At 44.2% G+C, this 18,559-nt stretch overlaps 1 protein-coding gene across 1 annotated transcript in view; it reads left to right on the top strand.

Moving 5' to 3' along the window:
* Positions 1-13,530: 13,530 nt before the first annotated feature.
* LOC142095448 (uncharacterized) overlaps positions 13,531-18,559 on the top strand; it is a 43,839-nt gene continuing 38,810 nt past the window's right edge. The window contains exon 1 of the mRNA XM_075178394.1: positions 13,531-14,103. Coding sequence (XP_075034495.1) covers positions 14,065-14,103 — 39 coding nt within the window. The 5' untranslated portion in view covers positions 13,531-14,064. The remainder of the gene's footprint in view (positions 14,104-18,559) is intronic.

The raw sequence follows: 18,559 nt of genomic DNA, 5'->3' as shown, positions 1-18,559 counted from the left end.
CTGGCTGCGGGGGCCTGGTAGCACACTCTTGAGAAAAGCTACCATAAAAATGTCCTTTAGATGTATGTATGAGGCAGTAACAAGTGAGCAAGAGGTCGCAGGATCAGTGAAGTGAGTGTTAGAGATGAGGTCGTCTATGGAGCATGAAGCGAAGCCTTAGTTGGTGTTGTAGGTTAAGGATTTGAAATTTCCTTTAGTGCTAGAGGGAGACAGAGCAAGGGTTAGCAGAATGGGGCAGCTGAGGTTGGCGAGAGGGGAATAAGCCTTAAAACACTGAACGCTAATTTACATTGTGTATTACTTTAGCCCTGTAGTTCACCTATTTACATCTAGCACTAATAGAATCCCCACCAAGTATTATTAGTACTCAAGTCTTATAGGATAGATCTAGGATTGTTTTAATATAATACCTTTGTCACAAAACTGTATTGACCTTTTAACACTGGTGACAGGTCCGCTTTATTTAGTTTAAAATGCATGTTGTTGAATTTGGCATTGTGTCCTTGAGTGTAATGTGTCTACCTTCTAATAAATGCAGTTTTCTGCTGGTTGTGCTGTTCGATTTTTTTTTTTTCCCACCCAGTAATAAACAGACATTTTAGCCTAGTTACATTAAAGTGTTGTTTAAACAAGTGATAATGCGTCTGGATTTCCTGTACAGAGAAGGCAGAGATCAACACTGGTGTGGGACGACTGTTCCCAGCATGAAACTACCAGGGCGTGCCAAGACTTGTTCTGTTCCACAACAGGAGGAGAGTTTGCACAGTCTGCTGTGTGTTTTGTATCGGCCTGGAATTAAATTACAGGCTGGTCAAAGTGGGATAAGCCTAAAAGAAAGATGAATTGAATGCACCAGGGATTATGACATATTCCCTCAATTTCAGGGACATGAGTAAAGATATTTGTGACTTGTGATGTCACCTAACTAAAATATTTTTAATTTAACAAAACACTGTGTATTTCTTGTGCTGCAATATGAGTACAGGAAAACGTAAAGGCATAAAAGGGAGATATCCCACTAAGCTGCACACTTTGATGTTTATCTGATATTTAACTACTCCCTCACTCTAAACATTTACCCCTCCATGTAGCACTTGTTGGGCGCCTCTCAAACAAGATCCATAGTAAAGGGTCAAGCTATAAAACAGCTTATTGGACAAGGCCCTCCGTACCGCCTCTGATATTCAACTCTCTCTCACCACCTTTTCCCACTCATAAAGACTTCTCTTGTGCTGCTCCCCACCTATGGAATTCCTTCCTCACTCGACAAGACTCTCCCCCAATCTTCAAATGATCCCTCACAACTCACCTCTTCCTGCTTGCTTACCCTAACCCCTCAAATCTATTTGCTCTGCCTCATCTGTTCACCATATTTACTCTTGACCCAGTTGCATCTACTGTATCTCTTTACCCCCTCCCTCTAGAATGTGAGCTCTCATTGGCAGCATCCTTTACTCCTTATGTCTAATGTCATATCTCCCTTGTATAATCTTGAAGACATGTCTTAAGCCAGGCCTGTCCAACCTGCGGTCCTCCAGATGTTGTGAAACTACAAGTCCCAGCATGCCCTTCCAGCTATCAACAGGTTGTCTACTGGCAAAGAATGCTGGGGCTTGTAGTTTCACAACATCTGGAGGGCCGGAGGTTGGACAGGCCTGTCTTAAGCTGAATACTCTGCGAGCCCATGACCAACCCATGGAGGTTTTGTTATACTTGATTGTATTCATTTCACAGTTATTACCTGTGTTTATTATACTCATGTCTGTTATATCTGCAAGAGGCTTGTCCGGCACTTCTTAATCTGTGGTGCCGTATAAATAAGCCATAATGATGATTGGACTGGAGTAGCAACTCTTTTATGACAAGAGAACGTCCGCATTCCAGACACAGTGCACCTGCACCCATTGGGCCTTTGCCTGGCTCAAGCCCTACTGGAGGTTTTACCACTTAAAAGTTCTGCATATCGGGCGAGCCGGTAGCAGTGATGGGACATCCGAAGGTGAACATTTTCTTTCATTTGGCTCCTATGAACTAATCAGAAGTTAGAGCTTACTTGTTAACAATGGGCCTTTTAAAGAATTAAATACTTGTTAATGAGATCTTGTCAATGAGCTTTGATCATTTGGTATGTGTCCTAGTTGATTCTGCTGGTCCCCATGATGTACTAGTATACAGGTTTGATCTGTCAGTCATTTTGTTTTTCATGTATATTTATTGAAAATATTTTTATTATTATAATCAACAAAAACAAAGACACACTTATAAACAAATAACAACAAACAAACCTGAGGTAGCATAATATAAAAACACAGAGCTCCTAAACAATTACAGTGTTGTAAAGTAAAACAATGGATATCTTAGAGTAAGGCTGGGTAGACACTACAGTGTTTTCAGCTGGGTATTAGGTCAATGAAACAATAAATCACTGTTCAGTCTGATAATGTATTAGAGTATACACTCCAGCGATGAACAAGGATCGTTCCAAAGCACAGATCATCGTTTGGTTTGATTGTTCAGCATGTTTATAAATCTTGTTCAGCTATGCAACAATGTGCTTCCAATCCTGCAGTGTGTATGCACTCACAATCAGGATTTCCATACAGTTTACAGAGTCGTGATCTTTTCATCCGCTGGTTATGACAGCTGAAGAGTACAGATGTGAGGGTAAATCTTTTAAAACATGAATAGTATGTACCCATGAATCGGCTGCTGATCATGACATCTTTTTTTCTTTTCTTCAGTAGTTGGTACAATCGTAGATAACACAATGGTCAGAACATTCTGTAGTGTGTACCCAGCCTAAGGCTCATCCAAGCTGACACAATCAGCTATACCACAGAATATTGGAAAGAACAGTGTCATCATCATCATCTATTTATATAGCGCCACTAATTCAGCAGCGCTGTACAGAGAACTCACATCAGTCCCTGCCCCATTGTAGCTTACAGTCTAAATTCCCTAATATACACACAGATCAAGAGAGACTAAGGTCAATTTAATAGCAGCCAGTATGTTTTTGGAGTGGGAGGAAACCGGAGCACCCAGTGGAATCCCACACAAACACGGGGAGAACACACAAACCCACTTGTAAGAGTGCTATGGAGAAACTTAAGTAACCAAATGATATGCCAATCCGAGGTTTACGCCAGAAGTAATTTCTTGTACTGTATGTAGCCTGCTTAGGGCTGGACAACCCAGCTCATCTTGCCAACATTGCAATGCCTATTATTGGACTAATGTGACTCACTGTGGTGTTAACCAAGGCACCTGATTATGAAAACAAGGGTGTTCTCCCTCTAGCCAGGTCCCAGCGATAGCGACCTTGGCCGGCGATAGCAAGTTAAATACATTTTAGTGTGATTCTTGAATAAGCACACCCAAGGTTAAAGTGATGATGATCCAAAACTGGTTGCAGAGGACCGTAAAGTGATATCAATTTTAATTTTGTTTATGTGTATCCATTTATCTCCAAACCCCTTCAAGACATCAAGCCATGGATATAGGAGCTGCCAGCAGTCATTGTTTTGCTGGCTTACTGAATTGGGTTGATGGGATGTGCAGGTCCGCGGGCCCTCGCACAGTAGTCAGATCTTACCTGGTGACTGATAGTCTCAGCTGCAGACATCACAAACACCTTATCTGTAATAATGCAGCCACCAGCTCTTTAACAGCATAGTGAAAAGTGTTAAGCTGCTGAGAGGTGGAGAAAAGCCATAAAGATGACCACTTCAGCTCCAGCACATAGGGACATTTATTTCAAATACAACAATAATGTACAGTAACTTAAAATGGACTTTTCACTTGTTGCAAAGCTAAATAACATAAACTGCACAGCTTTGTAAACTGATACTTTACTCCCTAACACATAAGTTACTGGCCTGTTTGCAGCCAAGTTATCCCACGGCGGTGGCACTATGTTAATATACAATGCTTAAATACATTAGCACACCGTGCCATCATAAAGAACTATTCACATACAGTACCCCATATCACATGTATAGGAAATCCTTGGAGTACAGGTACTCACAGCCCCAGATAGCGCAATGATCACATAGAACAAAGACCAGGGGGTAAATGTGTCAAGCTGAGAGTTTTCCAGCGGGTTTGAAAAACCAATTAGTTTCTAGCTATCATTTATTTAGAACATTCTACAAAAATGACAGCTAGAATCTGATTGGTTGCTATAGGCAACATCTCCAATTTTCAAACCCGCCGGAAAACTCTCAGCTTGATACATTTACCCCCAGACATCTGTGTATAAAACCGTAGGAGTGAGTTCTTCTCTGAATAGAATCCCTCCAGCATGGGTGCGGTATGGTTCTCCTACAGCCATCAGGATCCCTGGAAGATCCAAGGTAAATATTCCATACTTGCCTACTCCCAAAGAGATTGTGAGAGGCCCAAGAATTTTGGGGAATCCTCCTGGATGAGTAGACACCCTCCCAGGTCTCAGTGGGGGTGGGGCTTAATGACACTTCATGCCATTGGACCCCACCCCCTGCTATGCCGTGAAGCATGACATTACATGGCGGGGTGATGCAATGGCATCTCCACACCACCTCCTGCACTCACCACCTGACCTCCCCTCTGGGATCTCCAGGAGGGACACTTATAATAGCTGGCAAGTATGAAATATGCTTTAATTTTGTATATTACCTTCCTCAACTCCACCCTAAACCACATTTTTAATTTTTGGATAGCATTCTTCATTAATGGGAACTTACTTATTAAATTTGGTGTGAAAATATGTTAATTTCAAACATATATATACAGATAACACAGTGGCACACTGCTTACCATTGTTTGAGCCATGGGTTCCATTCCCACCAGGGCACTATCTGTGCGGAGTTTGTATGCTCTCCCTGTGTTCACATGGTTTACCCCCCACAGCCTCAAATGGACACTAGTGTGTGTGTTGTAGAGGATTTAAAGCAGTGTTGGCTAACCAGTGACACTCCAGGTGTTGTGAAACTACAAGTCCCAGCATGTTTTGCCAATATATAGCAGCTTATTTCTGGAAGGGTATGCTGGGACTTGTAGTTTCACAACACCTGGAGTGCCACAGGTTAGCCAGCACTGATTTAGAGCATTGTATAAGCAACAGATATAATGATACTTCAATGTGGTGTGAAATATATTGCTGTAGCAAATATCATAGCAAGAGGTAATCCTGAGATTGCACCCATAGTTTATCAGGAATCCGCAGCCCCTTTTCTGAAATTCTAGACCTAACAATCTCTTATGAGCCCAGACTGAATTATCTACTTTTTAACTCTTTTTTGATCTTCATCTCCAGCTTACTTTAAAAGGTTCCCAGTCAGCTCTCTGGGCCCCTCCCACCTGCCATTACCAGCTCACTAAGCTTTATAACCACAGAGCTAAGTGAAGCTGTTTCTACTTGTCTGGAACCTAAATTCCATGAGCGTCCTCTCCAGGATTCTGCTGCTGCTGAGTGGTGAGTCTTACACTTGTCTCGGCTTGCCCTGTCTGCCTTGCTTTGTAAAGTATACTGCTCTGCCATTCACTAACCTTCTAGTCCATTACCGGTTGCTCGATTCCTCTGAAATAATAATAATAATAAAAAACTGAAATCTAATGAATTGAATGTTACTGCCATCTACACTGGCATAAAAGGCTATATTGCCAGTCAATGACTTAGTTCAGATATCATTAGTAAAATTCCTGGCAAGACTTTTACACAGTAACCAGGTCTTTAGTTCTTTTACACAGAATAAATACTTTGCGATTAATTTTGTAATAAGTGGTATAAAATGTAGTCAAATGTACATTCACGCTAGTACTTTACCAGCTGTCAACAGAGGAGACATAGCAACAGGACAGTCACTAGTGAGGGAGGAGAAATTGCTGTGATACATAATAGTATTACAAAGGAATAAACAGTATGTAAACTCACAGTAAATGACAATACTGTTTTACAGAATGGAAATATCTAAAAAAAAATTGAAATATATTTCGGGTGGATGGCTCCTCCAACAAACATCTAAGTTAAGTGTGTTAAAACATAAACAGATCGTAATTTAGAATGTTACAAAGAAAAAAGTATTGTGATGTAGGATTGTAAAAATATTTTGTCCGTCGTTTAGACGATTGTGATCCTGGCTTAACCCTCGTGTGTATGTGTAGATGAGTGTAGAAGGTGTTTTCTTTACGGCTTTATCTGGCTGGAGGTCCTGGTGTTTGCATGGTAATATATTGTGGATCCCAGCATCACATAGTAAACACCAGTGGGTGAAGGGATAGCCCTTAGTGCAGACAGTTACAGGGGGTGAGAACAGGCAATGTAGAAGAGTACTAGCCCAGGTACATAGGCAGCACGGTGGCTCAGTGGTTAGCACTTCTGCCTCACAGCGCTGGGGTCATGAGTTCAATTCCCGACCATGGCCTTATCTGTGTGGAGTTTGTATGTTCTCCCTGTGTTTGTGTGGGGGTGCTCCGGTTTCCTCCCACACTCCAAAAACATAATGGTAGGTTAATTGGCTGCTAACAAATTGACCCTAGTGTGTGTATGTTAGGGAATTTAGACCATACTTACCTACTTTCTTCAGCTCCCTTCCGGGAGCCAGCCAGTGGAGGGGGGCGTGAAGGGGCGGGGTGGCCGAAATCGCGTCATTTCAGCCCCGCCCCCTGTGACGTCATGACGCAAATTGCGTCATTTGACAGCGGGGGCGGGGCCAAACGCCGCGATTCACCGGGAATCGCGGCGTTTGGGATCTAATTCTGCCCACTTCACTAGGAAGTGGGGCACTTCCTAGTGAAGTGGGCAGAATTCGGGAGATTGCCACACTCGCCCGGGAGTCCGGGAGACTCTCACAAAATGCGGGAGTCTCCCGGACATTCCGGGAGAGTTGGCAAGTATGATTTAGACTGTGAGCTCCAATGGGGCAGGGACTGATGTGAGCGAGTTCAGTGGTGCTATAAATGGTACTAATAATAATAATACATGAAGCCTAGGTGGCACCATGACCCAAATAAGTAGTTATTGTTAATAGGGAGCACTACGCTACGTCTCACACTTTGATGGTGGTATCACCGGTGGTCTTGTGAGGACAGGAAGTCAGGCAGTCTTTGGCTGTTGACATCGCACTACTGCACATGCTCTGGCCGGAAGTTCAGCTTATCCCACCGTTCTGAGACCATTGAGGAGATATGGGAACTGTTGAAGATGTGTCCTATTACATATATAAAAGTGCTCGCGGGGGCACTATATAAAAGCTACCAGACACTTTACTAATATTTATAAAGAGAGTCTGCCCACAAAACTGAACGGATATACAGTGCACCTCATAATGTTTTTAAGCTGTCTGCATAATTGCTGACTGACATTAACATCTGTAAGTACCTGAAATTCTGATCTGTTACAACCATTTAAAGTAAACCAACAGACTTGGTTAAGTTAAAAGTGTTTTGTGGCTTAACGTCCAGCACCAACGTCGCTGATACTTATCACAGATAACAGCACACGTGCTCTGTTAATAGGTAATTCTCACAATAGTTACAGCGAGGTTAGGGGGACGATCTGGGATGATCTTAGGTCAAAGCCATATTTGTAGAAATGAGCCAGTTTCTGTCTGGCTGACTTTATGGGTGTATTGAAAGATGGAGGGGAGATTCCAGAACTAAGGCCAGGGCAGCGTTTCTATAGATTTGCCATCAACACAGTACCAACATGCCACCTGTGGTTGTTGACTAAGGCATCATCATAAAACAATGGCACTATCAGGGTAACCAATAGAAAGTTCCCAGTACTGTGATTGGTCGGAGGGCAAGGGTATTAAACAATGACAGCATTGAGTGCTACCTGTTCGTTACCATGACAGCACCCGGAGGTAGCAGTGATGTTGCATGGTTTGCCATTTAAACTACCAACAATATAGGAATAACTATTGTGTAAATAATGTTTGCTCTACATATGACTATTATTATAGGGATTATTTTTTTTGCACATATACTGAGGTAGGAAGAATGTTGTATTGTACTGTGTGGCATGCAGCTAGTGGCATCTTGTTGCATTGCACCCATGGTTGTATAGATGTTCTACGGCTGCGTAGATAAATGAAATATTTATGTATGGTGCTGGGTTACACTGTTAAAGGAGAATCTCACCATTCAGTGATATTTCCCAAATAATCCTCAAAGCCCCCCCGCCGCCACTAGAAGTACCGCAAGGGTGCCATGCCTAGCGCCTATATGCTTCAAGAATCACACCAGTACCTGGTAAGTCAAGTGCAGTCATTGGGAGGTTGTCTCCACAGTAGGCGTCAATACCGGTCCTAGCTATGAGATGCTCGCGGGCCTGTAGTGAGGGGTAGAGGGTGTGAATAAATATGGCCCTAGGGTGAAATTCTCCTTTGGGCTTTCAACACACAAGTACCTTTTTTGATGCACAGAAAATGCCAAAGTATCACATTTAGCATGAACATACCATGATATAGTATGCATATGTCAGAGCATAAAACCCACAAAAACTAGCAGACATAAAGCAGCAAGGTATAAACACAAACAGACATAGATCCTCTGCACTCACCATGTACAGACTGGGGTGCAAGAGGGGGTAGCTCATATTGTATAGACAAAAAAAACAGGGATACTCTGCACTCTCCAAACACATAATTAATGCTGTACTAAATACTGTTCTCTATTAAAAACAGGGAATGTTAGTTCCACATATTGCAATATATGTTAAACTGACCAACTCACGCCAAAGTCTTCCCAATCTGGTCAGTCCTTACATGATCAAATGCTATGCTATTTTATCTGGGCTTAAGGCTTACCAGAACACAGCTTTTAAAGGCAAGTCTTTCCCAAGCACTAGCAGCCATGGGACACCTGGGACTCACCTGACACAAGTTGGAATTAATTAATGTAAAGAATGGGGTGCAAGAGTCATGGGACTTACATTGTATAGACAAAAACAGACTTCAATCCTCTGCACTCTCCATATACAGACTGGGGTGCAAGAGCAGAAAGGAAGCTAGAAAAACAAAGACATCACATATGTTACTCCTAAATGTTAACGGAAAGACTTTTGCCTTTATTATGAACGTTTACTGATGATCCCACTTGTAGATGGCTTATTATTTACACGCTATCAGTAGGCAGATACATCTAATACACCAGCTCTAGCAGGGTATCCCCAGCAATACACTCCTCACTCTGCGTTCTGAACAGCTGGTCACATCTCCACCCCCCACTCTCCCTGGTCTGCTGTTTTCTGTAGCCCACCTATAGTTATTATTATCATCGAGAAGGAAGACTGGGTCCAGAGCATATTAAACTGTCAGGGAACAGTGCTCGCAATCCATGAGTGTCCAGCTCCGTCCGTGATATTTGGGAGGTATTTTATACAGGCTGAGGGCTATGTAATACGCTGGACACTGTTTGTGTATTTAGGTGTGCAATATTTACCTTTTTTCCCCCATAAATATTTAATATGAATTAAATATTTAGGTTTTTTTTGCAGACTCGCACGCTATGCTTTATACACCCACCGGTGTTAACTTGTGACTCTGAATAAATATGAATAAGCATACTGCATGGCTATTCTGCAGTCAATCATGAATGGCTGGAGATTTTTACTATGTTGATGTGCAGAATGTATGTGAACTAATAGTACAGCAACCGTGCAGTGTCTGGATCATAGGGGTCTGGATATATCCCTACATTTTCAATACATGCAGAAAGGTATTTAAAATTTGATATAAGAATATTTACTTGCTTCATGTATTCAGAGACTTTTGGATACAATGTGAAGTACTGCTTACAACACATCACTGTGTGGAGTTTGTATGTTCTCCTTGTGTTTCATCATCATCATTTATTTATATAGCGCCACTAATTCCGCAGTGCTGTACAGAGAACTCATTCACATCAGTCCCTGCCCCATTGAAGCTTACAGTCTAAATTCCCTAATATAGGCACACACTCACACAGACATAGAGGGAGACAGCCAGACAAGGAGACAGAGAGGGAGAGACTAGGGTCAATTTTGATAACAGCCAATTAACCTACCAATATGTTTTTGGAGTGTGGGAGGAAACCGGAGCACCCGGAGGAAACCCACGCAATCACCGGGAGAACATACAAACTCCACACAGATAAGCCCATGGTTGGGAATCGAACTCATGACCCCAGTGCTGTGAGGCAGAAGTGCTAACCACTAGGCCACTGTGCTGCCCACATGTGTTTGCATGGGTTTCATCTCACAGCCCAAAATTATACAGGTAGATTCATTGGCTTTTGACAGAATTGACCCTAATGTGTGTTTGTGTTATAGAGAATCTAGACTGTGAGCTCCACTGGGTCAGTGACTGATTAAACAATCTCTGCAAAGCACTGTAATATGTTGGCCCTATATAGATAAAGGTTAATAAAAATGATAATTATAAATACAAATACAAAAAAACACATATGGTAATATACAGTACACAACATGGATGTTTTTATAGATTTAGAAGCCAAAGGCAAGAACTACAAAATAAATTGCATGTGACTAGGGATGTATGAAAACTCTGTCATGCTATTTGCACCAATTCAATTGAATTATGAAAACTGGGCAAGGCAAAAAAAACTTCAAAGTGGAGATGTTGCCTATAGCAACCAATCAGGTTCTAGCTGTAATTTTGTAGAATGCACTAAATAAATAACTAGAATCTGATTGGTTGCTATAGGCAACATCTCCACTTTTTCAAACCCGCAGTTTAGTAAATCTAGCCCCAAGTGTTTTTGCTGAGACTGTGCAATCTCCATCACGTAATCTAATTGAAATAATCTCACTCCACGACCTGGAAATGCGTTTAAATACATGTAGACGTCGGATCTCCCTTGCTCAGCACAACTCATCCCAGGCTGGTGTAAATGCCGACATCGTACCCATGTGCTTTGGCATCCTGTTTCCACTGTATAAGGCGCTGGTGACTTCTCACTTTGAATAGGCAGTTATATTTGGGGCACCAATTCACAAAACGGATATCCTGGTGAGGGTGCAGAAATGGGCAACAACATTGCCCTCTGTCTGGTCTCAGTTATGAGCAGAAACTGTCCGATTTTGATTTATTTACACTAGAGAAGATTGCAGAGTATTTGGTCACTGTGTATAAATAACTTAATGGCCCATAAAGAAACACTGTGGTAGCGCGTTCAGTTTAAAGTTCCCAGCTACAGAAAGGATTCTTTACTGTAAAAGCCATGAAACTCTGGAATGCACTCCCAGAAGCATTGGTACTAGTAGACACTAAAAAAAATATAATCGTAGCGTTTGGGACCTAATTCTGCCCACTTCACTAGGAAGTGGGCACTTTCTAGTGAAGTGGGCAGATCCGGGAGATTGCCACACTCTCCTGGGAGTCCGTGAGACTCTTGCAAAATGCGGGAGTCTCCCGGACATTCCGGGAGAATTGGCAAGCATGATTAATAACACATTATAATATGTTGATCCAGGGAATTGTATAATTGCCAGAATAGGGTAAAGAACAATTTGTCCCCTCATAAGTAAAAATTGTACTAAACTTTATAAGGATTATTTGCCTTCACCTGGAGCTAGGGTGTTTGAGGATAAAATGATGAACTTGATAGTCACAGTTTTTGATCCTAAATATTGATGTAACACCAGGCATGTATTACAATGTGATTACTTCCAACACAATCAATCATACCACTAAATCTATTGTTTCCTACTGTTTCGGAATGCCTGGGAGCTTCCAGAATTAGGGTGAGACCTTATGGATAACCTGAGATAGCAGGCAATCTCCTGCAAGGCCTCTGAAGTACCTGCAAGCTGGGCTGGAATTTGCAGAAATGAAGCAAACAGGTTCTTGAAGCCCAGTACTGCTAGAGGAATCTTGGACCGCAGTACAACAACTTTTTAGGGCGTCTTCCATAGCCGCCAAAGGGGCATGACCATTCCAAAGTTGGAGGCTCCTCCAACTACACAGACAGGCCGAAGTACTTCATACCTTCTTCCTCCCCTCTCGCATCACTGTTCCAAGTCCAGCTCACCTCAGTTAACACTTATTAGCATCATCATACACTCTGCCCTGCCCACTTGATGATGCAAATGGCGTCATCAATTCATGCCCACTTCTTCTTTAGATACCGTATTTCCCCAAGTATATGACGCACCCATGAATAAGACGCACCTTCATTTTGGGGCCCAAAATGAAAAAAAAAAAGCTTCCTGACAACTGGGGTCTCCCACTGCTGGCTGGTTTCCCTGCGCCATCTCATGCTCTGAGCATGCTGCCCTCCTGGCGGTTTCCAGATTCCAGGGTGCCCCCGCCTTCTGAGAGTCCCCCCTGGCCCTTGTGGCTTCTAGCTGAGTGCCTTACCTCTACCTCTCGGAGCACCTATCACGGCAATTGTGGCCTGTTTCCGGTGGAGACCAGGGGCTGGAGTTGGAACAGCCCGGCGGACCCGCTACTTCCGGTTACGTGGCGGGACTTCCGGCGGGGACACACAGTTCATACAGCCAGCGGGGACTCCTCTCTCCTCTCACATCCAGGTGCCGACTTCTTCATTGAGGTAAGTAAGACTTGCAGTGTATAAGACGCACCCTTTTTTTTTAGACCCAAAATTTGGGGGAAAAAGGTGCGTCTTATACATGGGGAAATACGGTACCTCCATATTCCCTAATATTGCAGATAGCATAGCCCAAACGGTTTGAAGGTGACAGAAAAAATGTAATCTTACAAATGCAAATTAAGCCAATGGAGCCTAGGTTCCCAAACTATGCATCGCGGCTCCCAGAGGTGCCGCGGCACTGTCACAGGGGTGCTGTGGACAGAAAGAGGATAAAAAGAGACAAAAAAAAAATTACCAATACGGCGGGGGGCACAGAGAGTGTGGATGCAGAGGGGGCACAGATTGTGTGGATGCAGAGGGGGCACAGAGTGTGTGGATGCAGAGGGGGCACAGAGGGTGTGGATGCAGAGGGGGCACAGAGAGTGTGGATGCAGAGGGGGCACAGAGTGTGTGGATGCAGAGGGGGCACAGAGTGTGTGGATGCAGAGGGGGCACAGAGTGTGTGGATGCAGAGGGGGCACAGAGTGTGTGGATGCAGAGGGGGCACAGAGAGTGTGGATGCAGAGGGGGCACAGAGTGTGGAGATGCAGAGGGGGCACAGAGTGAGTTAGCTGTAAATTATTCTTTGACAGAAATATAATTGAAAAAAATATATAAAAATATTATTTTCCCTTGGATTTATGTGTATTTTTGCATACAACTAAATAAGTACTTCTGTCCTGACCTAAATACTTATAACATTTTTTGACCCAGCTACTTATAAAATGGGACTGCTCGGTAATTATTTTGGAGGGGTGCCTTGAAAAAATTATGGAGACTCTAAGGGTGCAGCGAACTGCAAAAGTTTGGGAAACACTGCAATAGAGGGATCATTTGTATGTAAAGCTAACAGGTGATTTAGTAAACAGGAAGGATACTTAGCAGGTATGTTATGGTGTCACACTGTGAAAAGATGTCAGATCTGTCAATAGTTTCAATTTGTGTTAGACTAATCATGATACTGTGTATAACCATCAGGCATGCCAGCTAGTATACTAGTGCATGCTTGAGTAGAATGAATTAAACTTGCAACTGAAATCTGCTCTATATGCCAATAAAGGCTACAACATTAACTCTATTCCCTACATTTATCGATAACTTATAAGAAAACACTTTAGTTGTTGTTACTGAATCAGAGAACCTGCAGCCATTGTCTTCATTGCCAGAGCCATTTTATGTGTCCTTTGTAGTCTCCTTCAGTCCTGGGCTTCAAGAAAATGTCCAACACATTAACCCTTTGTAAAGCAAATACAAGCACTTCCCTCTAGTGTTTGAAACCGCAAAGTGCAGACGAAAACAGTAAAAACTACAATTCCCGTCATCATTCACCTATAGGAAGTGACATCCTAATGTAACCGACTCTTTCCTTCGTGGTTTCCTGACGCACTGCTGGCAGAGAGGGGTGAGGTGTATTCTGTACTCACTGCCAGCGGCTGCGGAGGGATCATCCGGGTGTGCTGGGACCCCAGGTACAGGAGACGCTGCTGGATGGAGACCGTGATGGGAGACCAGGCAGAGGGGAGTCAGGTGAGAGTGCAGGGAAGGAGTAGTGGTGACAGTGCTGGGAGACCAGGCAGAGGGGAGTCAGGTGAGAGTGCAGGGAAGGAGTAGTGGTGACAGTGCTGGGAGACCAGGCAGAGGGGAGTCAGGTGAGAGTGCAGGGAAGGAGTAGTGGAGACAGTGCTGGGAGACCAGGCAGAGAGGAGTCAGGTGAGAGTGCAGGGAAGGAGTAGTGGTGACAGTGCTGGGAGACCAGGCAGAGGGGAGTCAGGTGAGAGTGCAGGGAAGGAGTAGTGGTGACAGTGCTGGGAGACCAGGCAGAGGGGAGTCAGGTGAGAGTGCAGGGAAGGAGTAGTGGAGACAGTGCTGGGAGACCAGGCAGAGGGGAGTCAGGTGAGAGTGCAGGGAAGGAGTAGTGGTGACAGTGCTCGGAGACCAGACAGAGGGGAGTCAGGTGAGAGTGCAGGGAAGGAGTAGTGGTGACAGTGCTGGGAGACCAGGCAGAGGGGAGTCAGGTGAGAGTGCAGGGAAGGAGTAGTGGTGACAGTGCTGGGAGACCAGGCAGAGGGGAGTCAGGTGAGAGTGCAGGGAAGGAGTAGTGGAGACAGTGCTGGGAGACCAGGCAGAGAGGAGTCAGGTGAGAGTGCAGGGAAGGAGTAGTGGTGACAGTGCTGGGAGACCAGGCAGAGGGGAGTCAGGTGAGAGTGCAGGGAAGGAGTAGTGGAGACCAGGCAGAGGGGAGTCAGGTGAGGGTGCAGGGAAGGAGTAGTGGTGACAGTGCTGGGAGACCAGGCAGAGAGGAGTCAGGTGAGGGTGCAGGGAAGGAGTAGTGGTGACAGTGCTGGGAGACCAGGCAGAGGGGAGTCAGGTGAGAGTGCAGGGAAGGAGTAGTGGTGACAGTGCTGGGAGACCAGGCAGAGGGGAGTCAGGTGAGAGTGCAGGGAAGGAGTAGTGGTGACAGTGCTGGAGGACCAGGCAGAGGGGAGTCAGGTGAGAGTGCAGGGAAGGAGTAGTGGTGACAGTGTGGGGAGACCAGGTAGAGGGGAGTCAGGTGAGAGTGCAGGGAAGGAGTAGTGGTGACATTGCTAGGAGACCAGGCAGAGGGGAGTCAGGTGAGAGTGCAGGGATGGAGTAGTGGTGACAGTGCTGGGAGACCAGGCAGAGGGGAGTCAGGTGAGGGTGCAGGGAAGGAGTAGTGGTGACAGTGCTGGGAGACCAGGCAGAGAGGAGTCAGGTGAGAGTGCAGGGAAGGAGTAGTGGTGACAGTGCTGGGAGACCAGCCAGAGGGGAGTCAGGTGAGAGTGCAGGGAAGGAGTAGTGGAGACAGTGCTGGGAGACCAGGCAGAGGGGAGTCAGGTGAGAGAGCAGGGAAGGAGTAGTGGTGACCGTGCTGGGAGACCAGGCAGAGGGGAGTCAGGTGAGAGTGCAGGGAAGGAGTAGTGGTGACAGTGCTGGGAGACCAGGCAGAGGGGAGTCAGGTGAGAGTGCAGGGAAGGAGTAGTGGTGACAGTGCTGGGAGACCAGGCAGAGGGGAGTCAGGTGAGAGTGCAGGGAAGGAGTAGTGGTGACAGTCCTGGGAGACCAGGCAGAGGGGAGTCAGGTGAGAGTGCAGGGAAGGAGTAGTGGTGACAGTCCTGGGAGACCAGGCAGAGGGGAGTCAGGTGAGAGTGCAGGGAAGGAGTAGTGGAGACAGTGCTGGGAGACCAGGCAGAGGGGAGTCAGGTGAGGGTGCAGGGAAGGAGTAATGGAGACCAGGCAGAGGGGAGTCAGGTGAGAGTGCAGGGAAGGAGTAGTGGTGACAGTCCTGGGAGACCAGGCAGAGGGGAGTCAGGTGAGAGTGCAGGGAAGGAGTAGTGGAGACAGTGCTGGGAGACCAGGTAGTGTCAGGTGGTTTTGTACGGAGAGGAGTATTGAAAATAGAGGTTTATAAAATATTATGAAGTGTATGTCTGCAATGATCTTCAGAGAGCACACTGTTTGTTTTCTACCTCTTCTGTATAACCCATACAGAGAACTGTATTATTCCTCTTTGGACTCCTTGGCAACCATAACTAATGGGTAAACCCACCTACTCAATTGAGCGTAGACAGGGAGGTAAACACCTGATGCTATATAATGTGACTCTTCATCTTCATCTGTCTTTTTTTTATCCTCTCAGTCTTGCAGAGTTAGTGTGTCAGTATAAGAATGGTGTTTATTATGTTGTAGTGTGTGGACTTACCTGAAGGGTTTAGGATTGCGCCGCATTCAGTTGCTACCCAGAGCAAGGTGTGGCTCATCTTGGACTATTGTAGTCTCCATTGACCGGGGTGAAGTGGGAGCTTGTGATGCCAGCTATGAAGCCCAAGCTGCAGTTTAGAAGCAATTGACACGCCATGAGAATCATCAGATAACGATTTTTGGTTTAGACACCACAGTAAAGAGGCATCAATTTCAAATCTGCGGCTGCAGTCCATTTCAATGTAACCATAAGGAGGATGGATCAGAAGCCTGCCCCAAAGAAGCTGCAAACCGTGGAGCCTAGGTAAGTCCCATTAGTGTGGACTTTGCAGATTAATCTTTGTAGTAAGCGAGAGTTTAAGGCTGTTTTTTATATATTTTTATAGTACCCGTATGGGTGTAAAAAATATTTTTTATATTAAAGAATATGTATACGTAGTATGCGTAGAAAAGCGAAGTTAAATAAAGGATTAGAGAAGGATGATCTAGACAATTGAAGTACCATTAAATAGAATTAATAAGATAGTGGGAATTCAAGATGTGCAAACTACAGCAACTTTACAGGATGGTTTCCTGGAGGAGAGTCCACATAAACATGGAGTATTTTTTGTACATATGGTTATTACAGATCTTATTAAAAAGGAATGGGAACATCCAGAAAGACATTGAACCTTGAAAGGATGTATCCTTATTCAGATAATGGAGCAGATTTATGATCCAACAAAAACTACCATTCCATTGGAGGATGGAGGTCCCTTAAGGAACTCTGGAGAGGAGGATTGATCAGTGCTTTAAGAGATTGCATATTTCACCAGAAACTGCAATTATGTCTGGGTTACTAGCAGCTTCTCTTTCTAGAGCCTTTAGAGTTTGGATGGAAACCTTGTTTAAAGTATGGAAACTACCTTAGATAGAGTGACATAAAGATTAATCAATTATGGCTAGAAGAGCTCTTTGGTTGTGACCCGGGGTGGCTGATCCATGTTGAAAGAATAAATTGGTCATGCTTCCCTTTGAAGGTTCTTTGTTGTTTGGAGATAAATTAGTTTCGATGATCAAAAAAGGGACAGGAGGTAAATTACTCCATTTACTACAAGACTGATGTGATCTTGCCAAGAATTCAGAAAAGTCACAATGTATCATCTGGGAACTACTGTGCCTAAGCAGTCCTTTTGTTGTTATGAGGGCAGAGAGAGAAGATTTATCCCAATGACTGTATTTACAGAGGTGGACTCCCAACTACCCAGGATCAGTGGGTAAAAGACATTGTTGTCACTGGTTACATAATAGAATTCAGACAGATTTCAAATACAACCATTAATCAGACACGTGTGGGTAAATGTGACTTCACTAGTGGTGGCCAGTTGGAGAAGACTTTTGCGGGTACACAAGCAGTCAAGAAACATCAGGACAGTATTGGACAAATATATTCAAGTAAAGTACTTTTCAATGGAGACCATTATAAAAGCAGTAGAGGTAAGACATTTTCTAACATCCAGAGACTTACAAGATGCCTATCTACATATCCCAGCGAGCACCCCAACACCATCAGTGTCTCAGGTTTTGGTCTCTGTTATCACTCTCAGTAATGCAGGGGATACTGGTCTGGCCCTACCTGGACAACATCTCGTCGTAGGAAGATCAGAAGATATTTCCCAAAGAAGAACAAACAAGGTGATCACTTTTTTTTTGCAGAATCATGGATGGATAATCAGCAAAGTCATCTAATTCCATCACAACAATTACAGTTCCTACTTCTTTATATAGACACAGCTGAAGACAAAGTGACTATTTCAAAGGAGAGAATGGACAAGATAGAACATCTGATTTATTGCATTCTGAATCTACAAGATCCTTCAGTAAGAGATTATCTCTGTCCTCTAAGGATGTTTACATCCACAATAGAATTATACCAAGGTGGCACAGGAGAATCCTACAACTAGAATTACTCAAACGTTGGGATACAGGCAAGAATCTCTAGATCAAGCAATCAAATGAACAGATTCAGTCTTAGAATTTCTCAGACGGTGGATTCATACTATAAAGAGGATCCAAGTGACATCTTTATCAGTCCCAGAATTTCTCATTCTAGCACCGTATTCAGCACAAAGGCTGGGGGGGGGGGCATTTGATCTTGGAGATGGAACATGGCGTCGAGAATAAATAACCTGCAGAATAAATATTCTAGAATCAGAGCAGCGATTATGCATTTTTAACTTCTTTACCATGCACATCTCAAAGTATTCTCAGACAACCGGACAGA

The sequence above is a fragment of the Mixophyes fleayi genome, chromosome 6 (genome assembly GCF_038048845.1).
Source record: "Mixophyes fleayi isolate aMixFle1 chromosome 6, aMixFle1.hap1, whole genome shotgun sequence".
Taxonomy (NCBI): domain Eukaryota; kingdom Metazoa; phylum Chordata; class Amphibia; order Anura; family Limnodynastidae; genus Mixophyes; species Mixophyes fleayi.
This window is presented reverse-complemented; position numbering and strand designations above follow the sequence as displayed.